Source organism: Poromitra crassiceps (genome assembly GCF_964638095.1).
Source record: "Poromitra crassiceps genome assembly, chromosome: 5".
NCBI classification, from domain to species: Eukaryota; Metazoa; Chordata; class Actinopteri; order Beryciformes; family Melamphaidae; genus Poromitra; species Poromitra crassiceps.
Genome location: NC_139642.1, coordinates 58,799,204 through 58,812,316, shown reverse-complemented (window position 1 = coordinate 58,812,316; position 13,113 = coordinate 58,799,204). Strand labels below are relative to the sequence as shown.

The 13,113-nt window shown below is 42.3% G+C and overlaps 1 protein-coding gene across 2 annotated transcripts; it reads left to right on the top strand.

The window, feature by feature from the left end:
* LOC310777293 (uncharacterized protein) lies at window positions 1–11,497 on the top strand. Of its 2 annotated transcripts, XM_083637604.1 has the most exons (9): window positions 1–211; window positions 3,338–3,472; window positions 3,603–3,776; window positions 3,882–3,920; window positions 5,150–5,320; window positions 5,429–5,479; window positions 7,379–7,459; window positions 9,836–9,891; window positions 10,085–11,497. In XM_083637604.1, the coding sequence occupies exons 1-9, from the start codon at window positions 146–148 to the stop codon at window positions 10,224–10,226; spliced, it is 915 nt and encodes a 304-aa protein (XP_083493730.1). In that variant the 5' UTR covers window positions 1–145; the 3' UTR covers window positions 10,227–11,497. The 2 variants fall into 2 exon arrangements, with proteins under 2 accessions (XP_083493730.1, XP_083493731.1); XM_083637605.1 differs by having other exon boundaries at window positions 9,836–10,223.
* The last annotated feature ends 1,616 nt before the right edge of the window (window positions 11,498–13,113 follow it).

The following is a 13,113-nucleotide window of genomic DNA, read 5'->3' as shown; positions in this document are numbered from 1 at the left end:
GGAGCGCGCGAGGACCAGAGACGCGGGATGTAGTTGTTCTCTCCTTTGATCTGGTTATTATCACACTGCGTGTTTGCTGTGTGGAGTGGAGGCACCAGCTAGCATCACTTATTCAAATAGTGTCGTTAGTTAGCATCGTCCTGAAATGGCGACAGAAGTTAGGAAGCGAGCTGTGGTGAAGATCGTGAAGCTACCGGTTCATTTATTACAGGTGAGAGGACGTTATCAAAGTCGTGAAATGTTGTTCATTCTCGTTAAGTTGCGAAATAATGTTGACGTTAATTGCAGGAGCTAACCTTACGTGGATTAAAGTGATACAACACTAAATAAAGCAGTTTGCTCACCGTTTTTTCCTCAAGGCAGTTTGTTAACTTTAGCACAAACTTGAGTGATGTGAAGCGAACCAGTCTGGCAAGCGAGACTGTTTGCCTTGTCTAACGCAGTACCGCTAGTTGTGGTGATAATGATGACATTTATTCTAGTCTTTCTTCATTACTTCACTTTGAAGTAAAAATAGAAACAACCGACATTTTTACATCTTCCTATATGGTACACGTACAGAGCGCCCGAAAATGAAAATGCAGCCATTAAATTGAACAGACGTAATTTACACCATGTTTTTAGCTGAAAGCTTCACTGTAGCTTGCCTTGGGACCCTGCTAGCCGGGCGCTTCTCGCTCATACTGAGCATAGAGAGCCCCAGGAATGAGTACAACATCGATGCTGACACTTCCGGGTTCTTCACTGTTTTCGCCTATGGGATTTTTGAATGGGTTTTTGGCGCTGGGTTGCCAACCGTCCCGGAATCGGAATACGGAATCGTCCCGTATTTGTAAACAAAAAGACGTGTTCCGTATTCGAGAGACACTGTAGTACAAAGCTATTTGAGCCTGGTTTAGGTAGTTTGAAAGTGCTTGAATTACTCTTAAAAGCTGTACAAACCCTGCTTACAACAGTAGGCTATTCAAGTCAAGTTTATTTATATAGCCCTAATTCACAAGCATGTCTCAGACGGCTTCACAGAAAATATATCTAGCTAATTCTAGCTGACACAACAGTAGCAGGAATATACAGAATAAAGATAACATTTGAACAATTGATAGAGAAATATAGAAATGAAGGATAGAGCAGGAGAAGGGAGGAGAGCAGGGGGAATGTGAGAGAGTGATTGGGTGGGGATGGAATGGGAAATGTTCGAGGGTATAGGAGGTGGGGAAGGAGCAAGAGGAGAGAGCAGGAGAGGGGAAAGGGGGGGGTGTGCTATTGCAGGTGTAAGACTTGTTACAGTAATCAGAGATATCCTCGGTCTAATCCATACTTTTCAATAGCCTAATTGTCCTTTTATTCAGAAGATTTCATCTGAAATCTAAAATGTTTTGCACTAATGATGTAAACTTGCAGGTCTGTCTATTCCAAAGAATAGCTATGTAAAATTGCTGTTTGCACTGTTGAAAGAAATTTCTTGAATGAGTAGGCTACATGCCAATGTGAAGATAGATTAGGCTATCTCAAAATGTCATTTGCACTACTGTTTATTGTTTTTCTTAAAATGTTGAACTTTATCCATAGTGCAAAAAAACGCAAAAGCTGATCAAAACCAGGTCTGTGTGTTTGCTTGTATTAATGGGTAGCCTAAATGGTTGAAGTCAAAGCCCCCGCCGGACCGCCCCCGTTCCTTATGTCCATTTCAAGAAGTTGGCAACCTTCGATGCTTCAAATAAGTTCTCTGGGCAAAGCAAGCTTAATCAAACGCGAACCAGTGTTCAGCAGGACAATCTTCACACATGAAGACCACTTTTATGAGTTTTTAAGCTTTTACGTGCCGTTAAAAGGGCGGCTAGCTAGCAAACGGCTAAATGAGACTACACTGTTGAGTCGACGGGGATATTATACGTCAATATAACGTCATCACTTCAAAGGAGGAACACGGAAATTCTCTTTCCCTCACCTGGTTCAGCCCGGGGTAATCAGTGCACAGCAGCGCACACATCAACAACACTCCAGGTTGAGTGGTGACGTGACGTGGAAGCCTATGCCACACTGTGTGTAGTTCTGGATTAGTTTAGCACAAGCTTTTTACTTATAGGGCTCGCATTTACACTTCAAAACTCATGAAAGTGGTCCTCATGTGTGAAGATTATCCCGCTGAACACTCGTTCGCATTTGATTAAGCTTGCGTTGCCCAGAGACCTTATTTGAAGCATCGTGCCAAAAACATCCTCTTCTTCTAAATAGCAGATGTTGCCGCTTCCAACTTGTTGCATAAAATCCACTTGTATGTCTTTGATATCAAAAAGTCCTTGATGCAATACCATTTAGGAAGTGTGGGGAGCAGTAGTGTAAACACAGTGTGTCGCTGTCTGTACTGAATTTCTTTTTTGATTGTAGATGCTAGGGTTCAAAAGTTATGGACCAAAACGTAAAGAGGGATGTTATAGCGCCACCTAGTGGTCAACTAGTGTAAATTTCCCACCCATAGTAAAATGTGACTGTGAACCTACTTACCAAGTTCGGTAGCGGCAGGTCTTATGGTTTCTGAGTGAGACCAAATCGGCTTGCAAATTGGTGACTAAATTGGGTGGACAAATCGTGTTAGAGGGCCTGCACCCTGCGTGTGCTGGCCAAAAACAGGGTGTAAATGATGCCTTCTCAAGTCAGCTTGTTGGCAGGTAGGCCTATGTGAGTTTGGTATAGGACCAATCAGCGTGACGTCAGGTAGGCCTATGTGAGTTTGGTATAGGACCAATCAGCGTGACGTCAGGTAGGCCTATGTGAGTTTGGTATAGGACCAATCAGCGTGACGTCAGGTAGGCCTATGTGAGTTTGGTATAGGACCAATCAGCGTGACGTCACTGCCACCCAAAAATGCGTAACCCCGCAGCAGTTAACTAGTATGAGTTGTGCCAAACAAACGTTAATATCTCAAAAAGTATACATCACATCGCTTATATTTTGACATTCTGGGTGAGAGCAGAATTAGCTCAAGAGTTTGGTGTATAATGCATGTCGTGTTAAAGTTGTGTGAACTGTCGCAGTTTTTAAATTGTAAACACGGTCAGCCGGCTAGAGTCATGCGCTCAAACTCAGGCTCCATAGGGTTCCATTGCCGTTGCCACGCAGTGACACGGTTTGTTTACCAAAATGCTGCTCGGCTGATCCCTCGTATAGGATGGCAGAGACCAGTAATAAATGTATTGTTTTGTAAGCGTCAGTCCGGGGTTTTAACTTACTAAAACTGATGTCATTCATCTTTCAGTAGAGCAAACTTAAGGGAATTTAAGCATTCATTATGCTACTCTTGATTGCATAACTTACTGGGCATCACACACACCTGTAGGAAGTGACCCGCTCTGGACCTGAGGAGCCTGGGACAGAGAGTGCAGTCCTTCCGACAGAAGTCAGGAAGCGAGCTGTGGTGAAGATCAAGCGAGCTGTGGTGAAGATCGTGAAGATACCGGTTCATTTATTACAGGTGAGGTTATCAAAGTCGTCAAATGATGTTGTTCATTGTCATTAAGTTATGAAATAATGTTGACATCAATTGCCGGAGCTAACTAAACTTTGGTGGTGGGAACCTTTCATCTCCGCCTTTCCCGGTGCAGGGAGATGTGACCCGCTCTGGACCTGAGGAGCCTGTGACAGAGAGTGCAGTCCGCCGCTCAGCTCGACCAAAGAGGGAGGTCCACGACACCAATAAAGACAACAAAGACCACAACAGCGATGAAGACGACAGCGATAAGGATTGGCATCATCGCCGTCTTTGCAAGAAGAGGAAGGTGGGGCCAGAGACACTTCACATAGTTCACATTAAAGCGATACATACTGAATTTACATTTCTGTTTTGGATATTTCATTTAGTTACCGTTTTCATTCCATCTTAGAAAAAAAAGAAGAAGAGCAAGAGCAAGGTCCAAAATGAGGTAAGGTGTAGGCCACGTTTTACAAACCTGCATACTTTGTCATGGTCATTTAAGAAGTAGCAACAAGGCATTTTGTTTTATTTCATAAATATGTCTGTGTCGGTTCAAAAGTTATGGACCAAAACGTAAAGAGGGATGTAATAGCGCCACCTAGTGGTCAACTAGTGTAATTTCCCCACCCATAGTAAAATGTGACTGTGAACCTACTTACCAAGTTCGGTAGCGGCAGGTCTTATGGTTTCTGAGTGAGACCAAATCGGCTTGCAAATTGGTGACTAAATTGGGTGGACAAATCGTGTTAGAGGGCCTGCACCCTGCGTGTGCTGGCCAAAAACAGGGTGTAAATGATGCCTTCTCAAGTCAGCTTGTTGGCAGGTAGGCCTATGTGAGTTTGGTATAGGACCAATCAGCGTGACGTCAGGTAGGCCTATGTGAGTTTGGTATAGGACCAATCAGCGTGACGTCAGGTAGGCCTATGTGAGTTAGATATAGGACCAATCAGCGTGACGTCAGGTAGGCCTATGTGAGTTTGGTATAGGACCAATCAGCGTGACGGCAGGTAGGCCTATGTGAGTTTGGTATAGGACCAATCAGCGTGATGTCAGGTAGGCCTATGTGAGTTTGGTATAGGACCAATCAGCGTGACGGCAGGTAGGCCTATGTGAGTTTGGTATAGGACCAATCAGCGTGACGGCAGGTAGGCCTATGTGAGTTTGGTATAGGACCGATCAGCGTGACGTCACTGCCACCCAAAAATGCGTAACCCCGCGGCAGTTAACGAGTTAATGAGTTGTGCCAAACAAACGTTAATATCTCAAAAAGTATACATCACATCGCTTATATTTTGACATTCTGGGTGAGAGCAGAATTAGCTCAAGAGTTTGGTGTATAATGCATGTCGTCTTAAAGTTGTGTGAACTGTCGCAGTTTTTAAATTGTAAACACGGTCAGCCGGCTAGAGTCATGCGCTCAAACTCAGGCTCCATAGGGTTCCATTGCCGTTGCCACGCAGTGACACGGTTTGTTTACCAAAATGCTGCTCGGCTGATCCCTCGTATAGGATGGCAGAGACCAGCAATAAATGTATTGTTTTGTAAGCGTCAGTCCGGGGTTTTAACTTACTAAAACTGATGTCATTCATCTTTCAGTAGAGCAAACTTAAGGGAATTTAAGCATTCATTATGCTACTCTTGATTGCATAACTTACTGGGCATCACACACACCTGTAGGAAGTGACCCGCTCTGGACCTGAGGAGCCTGGGACAGAGAGTGCAGTCCGCTGCTCAGCTCGACCAAAGATGGAAGTCGACTACACCGATAAAGACGACAAAGACCACAACAGCGATGAGGACGACAGCGATGAGGATTGGTTTCATTTGAATCTTGGCATGACGACGAAGGTTAGGAGGCCAGAGACACTTCACATAGTTCACATTAAAGCGATACGAACTGAATTTACATTTCTGTTTTGGATATTTCATTTAGTTACCGTTTTCATTCCATCTTAGAAAAAAAAGAAGAAGAGTAAGAGCAAGAGCAAGGTCAAGGTCAAGAATGAGGTAAGGTGTAGGCCACGTTTTACAAAACCTGCATACTTTGTCATGGTCATTTAAGAAGTAGCAACAAGGCATTTTATGTCTGTGTCCTGTAGAAACCTGTCTCTCAATACTAACATCACTTCATATAGTGAAGCATTTCAGTGCAAACCAGACTGTTGAAATGTAAAATGTATACAGGGTTCATACAAGGTCCTTAAAGCAGTGGTTCTCAAATGGGGGTCCGAGGACCCCCAGGGGTCCATGGCACTTTGCCAGGGGGTCAGCGAAAAGTTTTCAGGAAAAAAAAAGAAATTGTGTGCAAAAGCTTCATAGTTCAACCAAAATATTATGCTTTAAATCTAAAATGGTTCATGGATTACATTCTAATCTGACAAACCTATCAATTTAAATGTCAAGCATGTTACCGTGGAAACAAGCTGAGCCCAAAATCACAAATCAGAATGAGGTGGTCCCTGGTATATTTTCTATCTTATAAGGGGTCATTGGCTGAAAAACATTTGAGAACCTCTGCCTTAAAGGCATGGAATTTAAAATGTAAGTACTGGAATACCTGGGAAATTAGCGTGTTATGTGGGGAAGCGCTTAAAAGAGTTTGAAATACAGTAAATAAGTAAATGAATGAATACATAAATAAATAAAAATGTTGCAGTGTATGACAGAATCCAAGTCAAAATATAGAAAATAAGACCAATGTATTCAGGAGGAAAATGACTTAACACATTCACTGCCAGCCTTTTTTTTTTTACTGTAGGTAGCTTATGCCAGAGGTTTTTTTTGAGGATTCTGGCTCATCTTTCAAGACCCGAGGATTCTTTTCTGCTAAGATTTTGTGAACACAAAATATCTCAAAAGAACTAATAGAATGTATGCTTTCTCTGTCTAAAAGAGTTAGTTTGTAGAGTTAGTAGTTATGTAGGCATTAGCACTTGAATACAGCATGGTTTCAGCGTCTGAAAATTTAAGCTGAGATAAATAGCTTTTTGTGAAATTCGATAGAACAGTCACTTTAACCATTCATTTTTGGCATCAGTAAGACGTCAGACATCTAAACAATAGTTTTGAACAGTAATTTCCTCCATAACAGCAGGAAACACCCCTCTACTTCAAACTCCTCCCTCCGTGTGTGTTCTTCTTGGCTGCAGCGGGCGTGTCACAAGCGAGTTGCTGCTGCTGCTGCTCCTGTCTGCTGGCGGCCGCTGGGCAAGTCTGGATGGGCTCGCTCGTTTCTTGGGGTTTCGGTTGAGAAACCCCAAGAAACGGGGTTTCTTTTGCGATTCTGGTCTTATTTATGCTGCGTGTTTCAAAGTGTGTTGCACCCATAATCTATTATGCAAATTTGCAATCCCCCACTGCCAGCAATCAGCGCGAAAGCGAAAGCGTTTTCGCCAATCCATTTTACTGTATGAGAATGGTTTCATCGCGCGTTCCCCTGCAGTTTTGGCTCTGCTTTTTCTAGAATGGAGAGCACTGTCGCCACTTAGTGGGTCGGTGGAATGGGTTGTACACGTTCGGTGGCTCCAATATTTTTATAGGAGACGTGGGGGGCGTTGATCCACGTCCCACCGTCAATTTTTTTTTTTTTTTTTTAAGACGAGATATCTCGTCATTGGCAGTCAACCGTTGGATTTTGTAAGCCGAGATATCTCGTCAATGGCACTGAACGTGTTAAAAGCATATAAACCTGTGATATGAAAGGCAGTAAGGTTTTAGGGAAATGTTTCTTGATTATGTCCAGAGTCCTGAACAGCAAAGTGGTGCTGGAAAAGGTAATCAAAAGTCCTTGAATTTGAAATAATATTGTCTGTATGAACCTTGTGTATATGTGTGTAGTAGGTTACGTGTGAAAGAAGTCAGTTTTCTCAACTTGAAAAGTTATGAATCTTCTGTGTTTTACCGCAGAATTTGTCTGCATATGAACTGGCACGCCTGGATAACATCAAACGGAACAAAGCCTTCCTGTCTTCCATCAACTTATTGGGGGTAGGTAGACATGGATCATAGGATGACTTACCTCCCCCCCCCCCCCCCCCCCTCCAAATCCAGACGTTGACAAGGACAATGCCATTCACCTCTACCCCGGTAACCAGCCCCAATGTATCCTTTATTATGGTCTGGACTCAAGGCTATCCGCCACTGATTCGGTGATGTGTTTTTCAGCCCCAACTGATTATATTTGCTTTCTCTTGTCAATCATCGAACTCTTTGAGCAATCGCAGTAGCAAAGCAGGACAACTTTCACGATTCTGCGCCAAAGAACTTTAAATTGACAAGAGGCTAATAGGTTGTTCCACTCAGTGGTTCCACTGCGACATCAAGGCGGGAGTGCTGTTGTCAAAAAAGAACACGTTTCGTCTCTTGCCTTCAATAGTCTTGTCTGCTACATCCTGGGTACCGACACCGGCAACCGTTAACGTTAACTTTAGCTGCAAGCCACAAGCAGCTCAACAACCGGCCGATGGATTTCACAGCTGATGGGTCGTGGAAATAGCCTGGTAAAGCAGCCGGTCACGTGACCTCGCATTTCATTTTGCCCTCCAGCTTTCAAGCAGTGTTTGCAGTGGGCGGGTGTACTTGACAGACAACTCCTTCAGCCAATCAGCATTGGATCCAGTCAAATCCAAATCCACTCGGGAGAACGGCGAAAACATATCTTTTCCGCCGAGAAACACCGCTGTTGCGTACTCCTGTACTTGTTTAATTGTTGTTATTGAGTCCGGTAAAACTGCCGGATCAGACTCTCGCCCATGTTCAGTGTTTCCCATACATAAAGGAATTTGTGGCGGGCCGCCACAATAATATTTTGACCGCCACAATAAGATGTTGACCAAATTTTTTTTTTTTTTTTTACAGTGCACCTGAACGCAACATGCAAGATATCCGCTGAATAAGTGTCCAATAAATGTTCATGTCATTCTGGCCAATACTTCTGTTATAGCATTTCAGTCTGGAATATGGAATGTCTTGCAATAATCTATGATTTAGCTGCTAAATTGTCAAATACCGCCATCTGCTCGCTACCCAGGCACTTATGTATGTACTTAACCTAACTAACTTAACCTAACTATCCGGTGTGCACAACACTGTCAGCCTAAACTCTGGCTGACACCCCAAAAACCTACAATCCGCTACAGAAAAATGTATATTGTTTGTTTATTAACTGGCCCCTCGCCTTCTATCATTTCACAAAAGTGGCAAAGCAAGTTGAGTATCCCTGACCTATAGGGAGAAATTTAGTTTGTCATTGTAAACCCACAGCACAGTAATGATGACATGTTCTTCATAGATCTAGCCTTTTAATTTTGCTCTTAAGCTTTCTCAAAGTACACCAAATTCATGCATTTTACTTTAAAATGTTTCAAAAAATCTTGCGGGGGGGCTTGCCCCCGTCCCCCACCACAAATACTCAAAATCCTGTGGGAAACACTGATGTTAATAGATGGGCAATACATACGACACGGAAAAATGACGCGCCTGTTCTATTTTTGTCGGATCCCACATGTGTCTGACAGATTACATGAGTGTGGGTGTGTTCGCAGCCGTACCGCATCTGTTCCGGAGCTGGTGGACATTAGCTCTAATTCACCTCCTCATCCTCCCCTTAAGGGGCCGTGTCCACAGACAGCATTTTTTATTGCCAATGAGTGAATGGGGTTTAATGTAACAAAACAAAAAAGACTTTCCCGACTTTCTCCTTTGCCTAACACCGGCCGCGCTTTCCATTCATGAACCTTCAGGACCTTCAGAACCTTCGATTTAGCTTGTAGCTTGTTGTGTTAGCTTTTTACCGTGACACAGTGTCCGGTCTGCAGAAGAACTGATACCACTATGCTGTTACCACAATAAACGGCTGGTTGGAGCCAAAAGTGACGCACAAAACGGCTGTGACAAATAATTTGTCATATCGTGGTTTTAGCTTGCTAATGTTGGATAGCTTTAGCTTGCTGATCTTTCTCCGAGTACTTGGAAAAATTCCCACCCAGTTATATTTTCTTTCACTTTTATTTCTGAAACAAACCACAAGTGTGCACGCCACCTGATACGTCATGCCGGAGTCGTGTCCCGCCAATGGCTGTTGATTGGTTGATTTTTATTTAACACTCAATAAAAACATACGTTAGGTGACTTTTACTACCTGTACCTGAATCTGTAGCTGGGTAGGCTACTGTTGCCTTGAGTCAGATCGCAAAATAACCCAACACAACATTTAGCCAGCGCAAAATGTCTGTGTCACAACAGATGAACGTCAGCCACTGCCATCGGAGAATGTCAACTTATTTGCCGATACTGATGTACGGCCGATAAATCGGTGCATCCCGAGCTACAACAGGGGTAATAATTGCTTCTCTCTGTCCAAAGGCAAAAAGAAGTCTGAAGAAGTCCGTTCGGCAGAAGACACCGCGGGCCCTCAAGAGGTAAAGCTGATGAACTACTGATAACTGATAAGTGATATTGTATCTGATATAACTGATGTTGTTTCATTGATTTACTGTTGTTTTATCGTTTTTTTACTGATTTTAGTGCTGTTTCTTTTGTTTTTACATATTCTTATCTATTTTATTGTTTTAATGTTGCCTATGTTTTTTCTATTTTTATGGATGGCTATAGGCTCTGTGCACAACTGAAAGGACGAACTTCCGGTTGCAGTCAAATCGGCCAGCCAGCTTCCGCTTTAGCCCGGTCACTGTGTGTATGTAACTTATCTCTGACTATCTGGTTTTTCTACACTATTTCTGGAACTGATTACTGAATTTTTATGACGGACTTGGCTGAATCGATATTTGATTAGACCGCCGCCTGGACACGGACTTGAATTTTTACGGATTGCGGACTTGTATGAAGCTTAAGATGCTATTACGTTAGCTAAAGCTAACATTAACGTTAGTTTAAAGCTAACAGTGTTGGAACCATAGGTTAGAACGAACATCTTCTCTACCACCGAATTGCTTCAAAAATGACAATTTTTACGAGATGGCTCCAAGATCTGCCTAAAATAAACGTAAACGATGTCCATCGTATCGTTAATGCCTGTTCCCCCGCTCCCATAAGCAAGCGAGAGGGATTCAAGTTATACATATAACATAATAATAATAAGTAGTGTTTAGATTCAAGCTGCCTTGCTGATGCTTTGCTTTTGTTAAGTTTGTTAACTTCATCCTAATACCTCATACCTACTCAGAATTTTAACCCCTCAAATGCCAGTGTACAGTAAAATTAAGTACAGTAGAAAACACAAAAAGTGAATTATTTTCCTTCCCATAAAGGCAAACTGGATTTCTCTTGGGGGGATTATCATAGCCTGGGATATGTTCAAGATTGGCAGGATCCATTTTAGAATGATGTCACAATACCTATGACAACAATAAGATGATTTTGGTCAATATTTTAATATTTTTTGGGAAGCAGTGGAAGCTCATCCTACTGTTATAGCGACTTGAAGCTGAGCAAAGTGGCACACAGCAGTGCTCATTAGAGCCACCCATACCTCTTTGTAACTTGTGCACATCTCGTACATTATCATTTCTTTTTCCTCACAGCACTCATCTTGTCTTGTTATTGTCATTCGGAGTTCTCAGTGTTTTGCTAGCTTCTAGCTAAGGGTTCGTTAGCTAACGTTAGTTAGTTTAACCAGCTTAAACGTCATACAAGTCCGCAATCATTAAATTCGTGTCCATGTTCAGGCAGCGGTCAAATCAAATATCCATTCAGCCAAGTCCGTAATCCAAATTCAGTAATCAGTTCCAGAAATAGTGTCGAAAAACCAGATAGTTAGAGATAAGTTTGATAAACACAGCGACTAGCACAGCGACCGGGCCGGTAAGGAGAGGAAGCCGATAAAGCGGAAACTAGCTCGCCAAGTTGGCAAGCAAACCGGAAGTTCGTCTAATGGCTTGTCCAACTAGTCTATTGAACAACCTTTGTTTGTTTTCTTAAAAGAGGAAAGGGAGGGGTTGGGAATCATATTTGATTAGTATAGTTATTTTACTTTTCTTTTTTTCTTGAAACAGGGTGTGTGTGTGTGTGTGTGTGTGTGTGTGGAGGTGGGGGGGGGGGGGGGGGCTGAGCAAGTGAGTGTATAAGCAGGGGGGGTTGTGTGTAAGTGTGTGTGGGTGTGGGGGGGGGACGAGAGGGAGGCTGAGGATTGAGTGTATGTGTGAGGGAGGGAGGGGTGACAGTATGCATGGGTGTGTGTTCTCTCCCTACCCAAGTGTTGATGTCCTTTTCTTTTTGATATTTGCCATGTCTTAATTATTGTACTATTATTATTATTGTTGTTGTTGCTGTTATTATTATTATTACTATTATCATTGTCATTATTATTATCTTTGACTATTATGTCACTATGGTGTTTCACATTTTCAAAAAAATAAAGTTATAAAAAATAAAAGAATAAAAATAACACGGTCTAGGCCCACATACACAATAACAAACTGACAGTAATCAGAATCGGCTTATTGACCAAGTATGTACACATACAAGGAATTTGACTGGTTTGCCTCGCTCTCAATGTACTCACACACACACAAATATGTACAGGCTAAAACAAAGGACAGGGGTGCATTTAAACATTTACATTACTATATACAATAAGTGGGTGAAAGAAATCTATTTTAAATATGTATATATGAAAGAAATGTATGTGCAGTATATAAATAAGCCAGGATTGTAAACAAATAATCATACAGATTTATTATCAGATATTGCAGTTATTTACCATTCAATGTAAACAAGACTGAGTCGGATATTGCAGTTACAGTATTTCACAGGAAACATATTGCAGATTGTGTGTGAGGCAGATTACATATAGAATACTTAAGGTGCTCGTCAGCCTTGTATGTGTGTATGACTGCTACTACAACACAGGAACAACTCACAAAAGCACAACATTAAATTACCCCACAGGGTTTATGATTCATTATTAATAGCTTTGACAATCAATATAAACTCAACTGAACGAGGGCTCCAGACTCACTTGGAACCATCCAATTTGAACTCCCAAAGTTCATGTAAACAGTCCCCAAAATGTTGCATTTCTTCCCTTGGTTTTGGCATCTACCAGGTCCGTTTGTGTGGCACCAGTACAGAACTGTGGCTGGCAGGTCACAGGAGTTACTGGACTCTAAACACACGGGGTACCAGCTGGGTTGAGCTGGTCAGGATGGGGGAAGGCCGAGCCGACGAGTCACCAGCCAATAAGAAGGGCTGTTGGAAGAGTCTGTCGATCACACAATCAACAATGACACCAGTGCACACACCATAACAGTAATCAACAATAACCTTAGATGATGCTGCTCTTGCCTGACAGGGCCAAGATAATTGCTTGTTTTTTCTCTTTTGGCCCTGAATTCTCAATAGATATATAGATATATATTATATCTATATATAGTATATATAATATATATATAGTCCCTGTGGGGAAATTGGATTGCAGCATAAAAGTGCATGGGGGATAACATGCTGGTGCTTTACATATTTAAGAGATTAATGGCTTGTGGGACAAATGAAAACTTAGATCTGTTTTAGTGAATAGAATGAGCATTCCTGTTTGAAATCGTCTGACAAGGTGTAGATTGCAATCTAGGTTTTACCTCAGGGGGTGCATGTTGTGCTTCCTGCCAGACGTAGCCCATCATGGT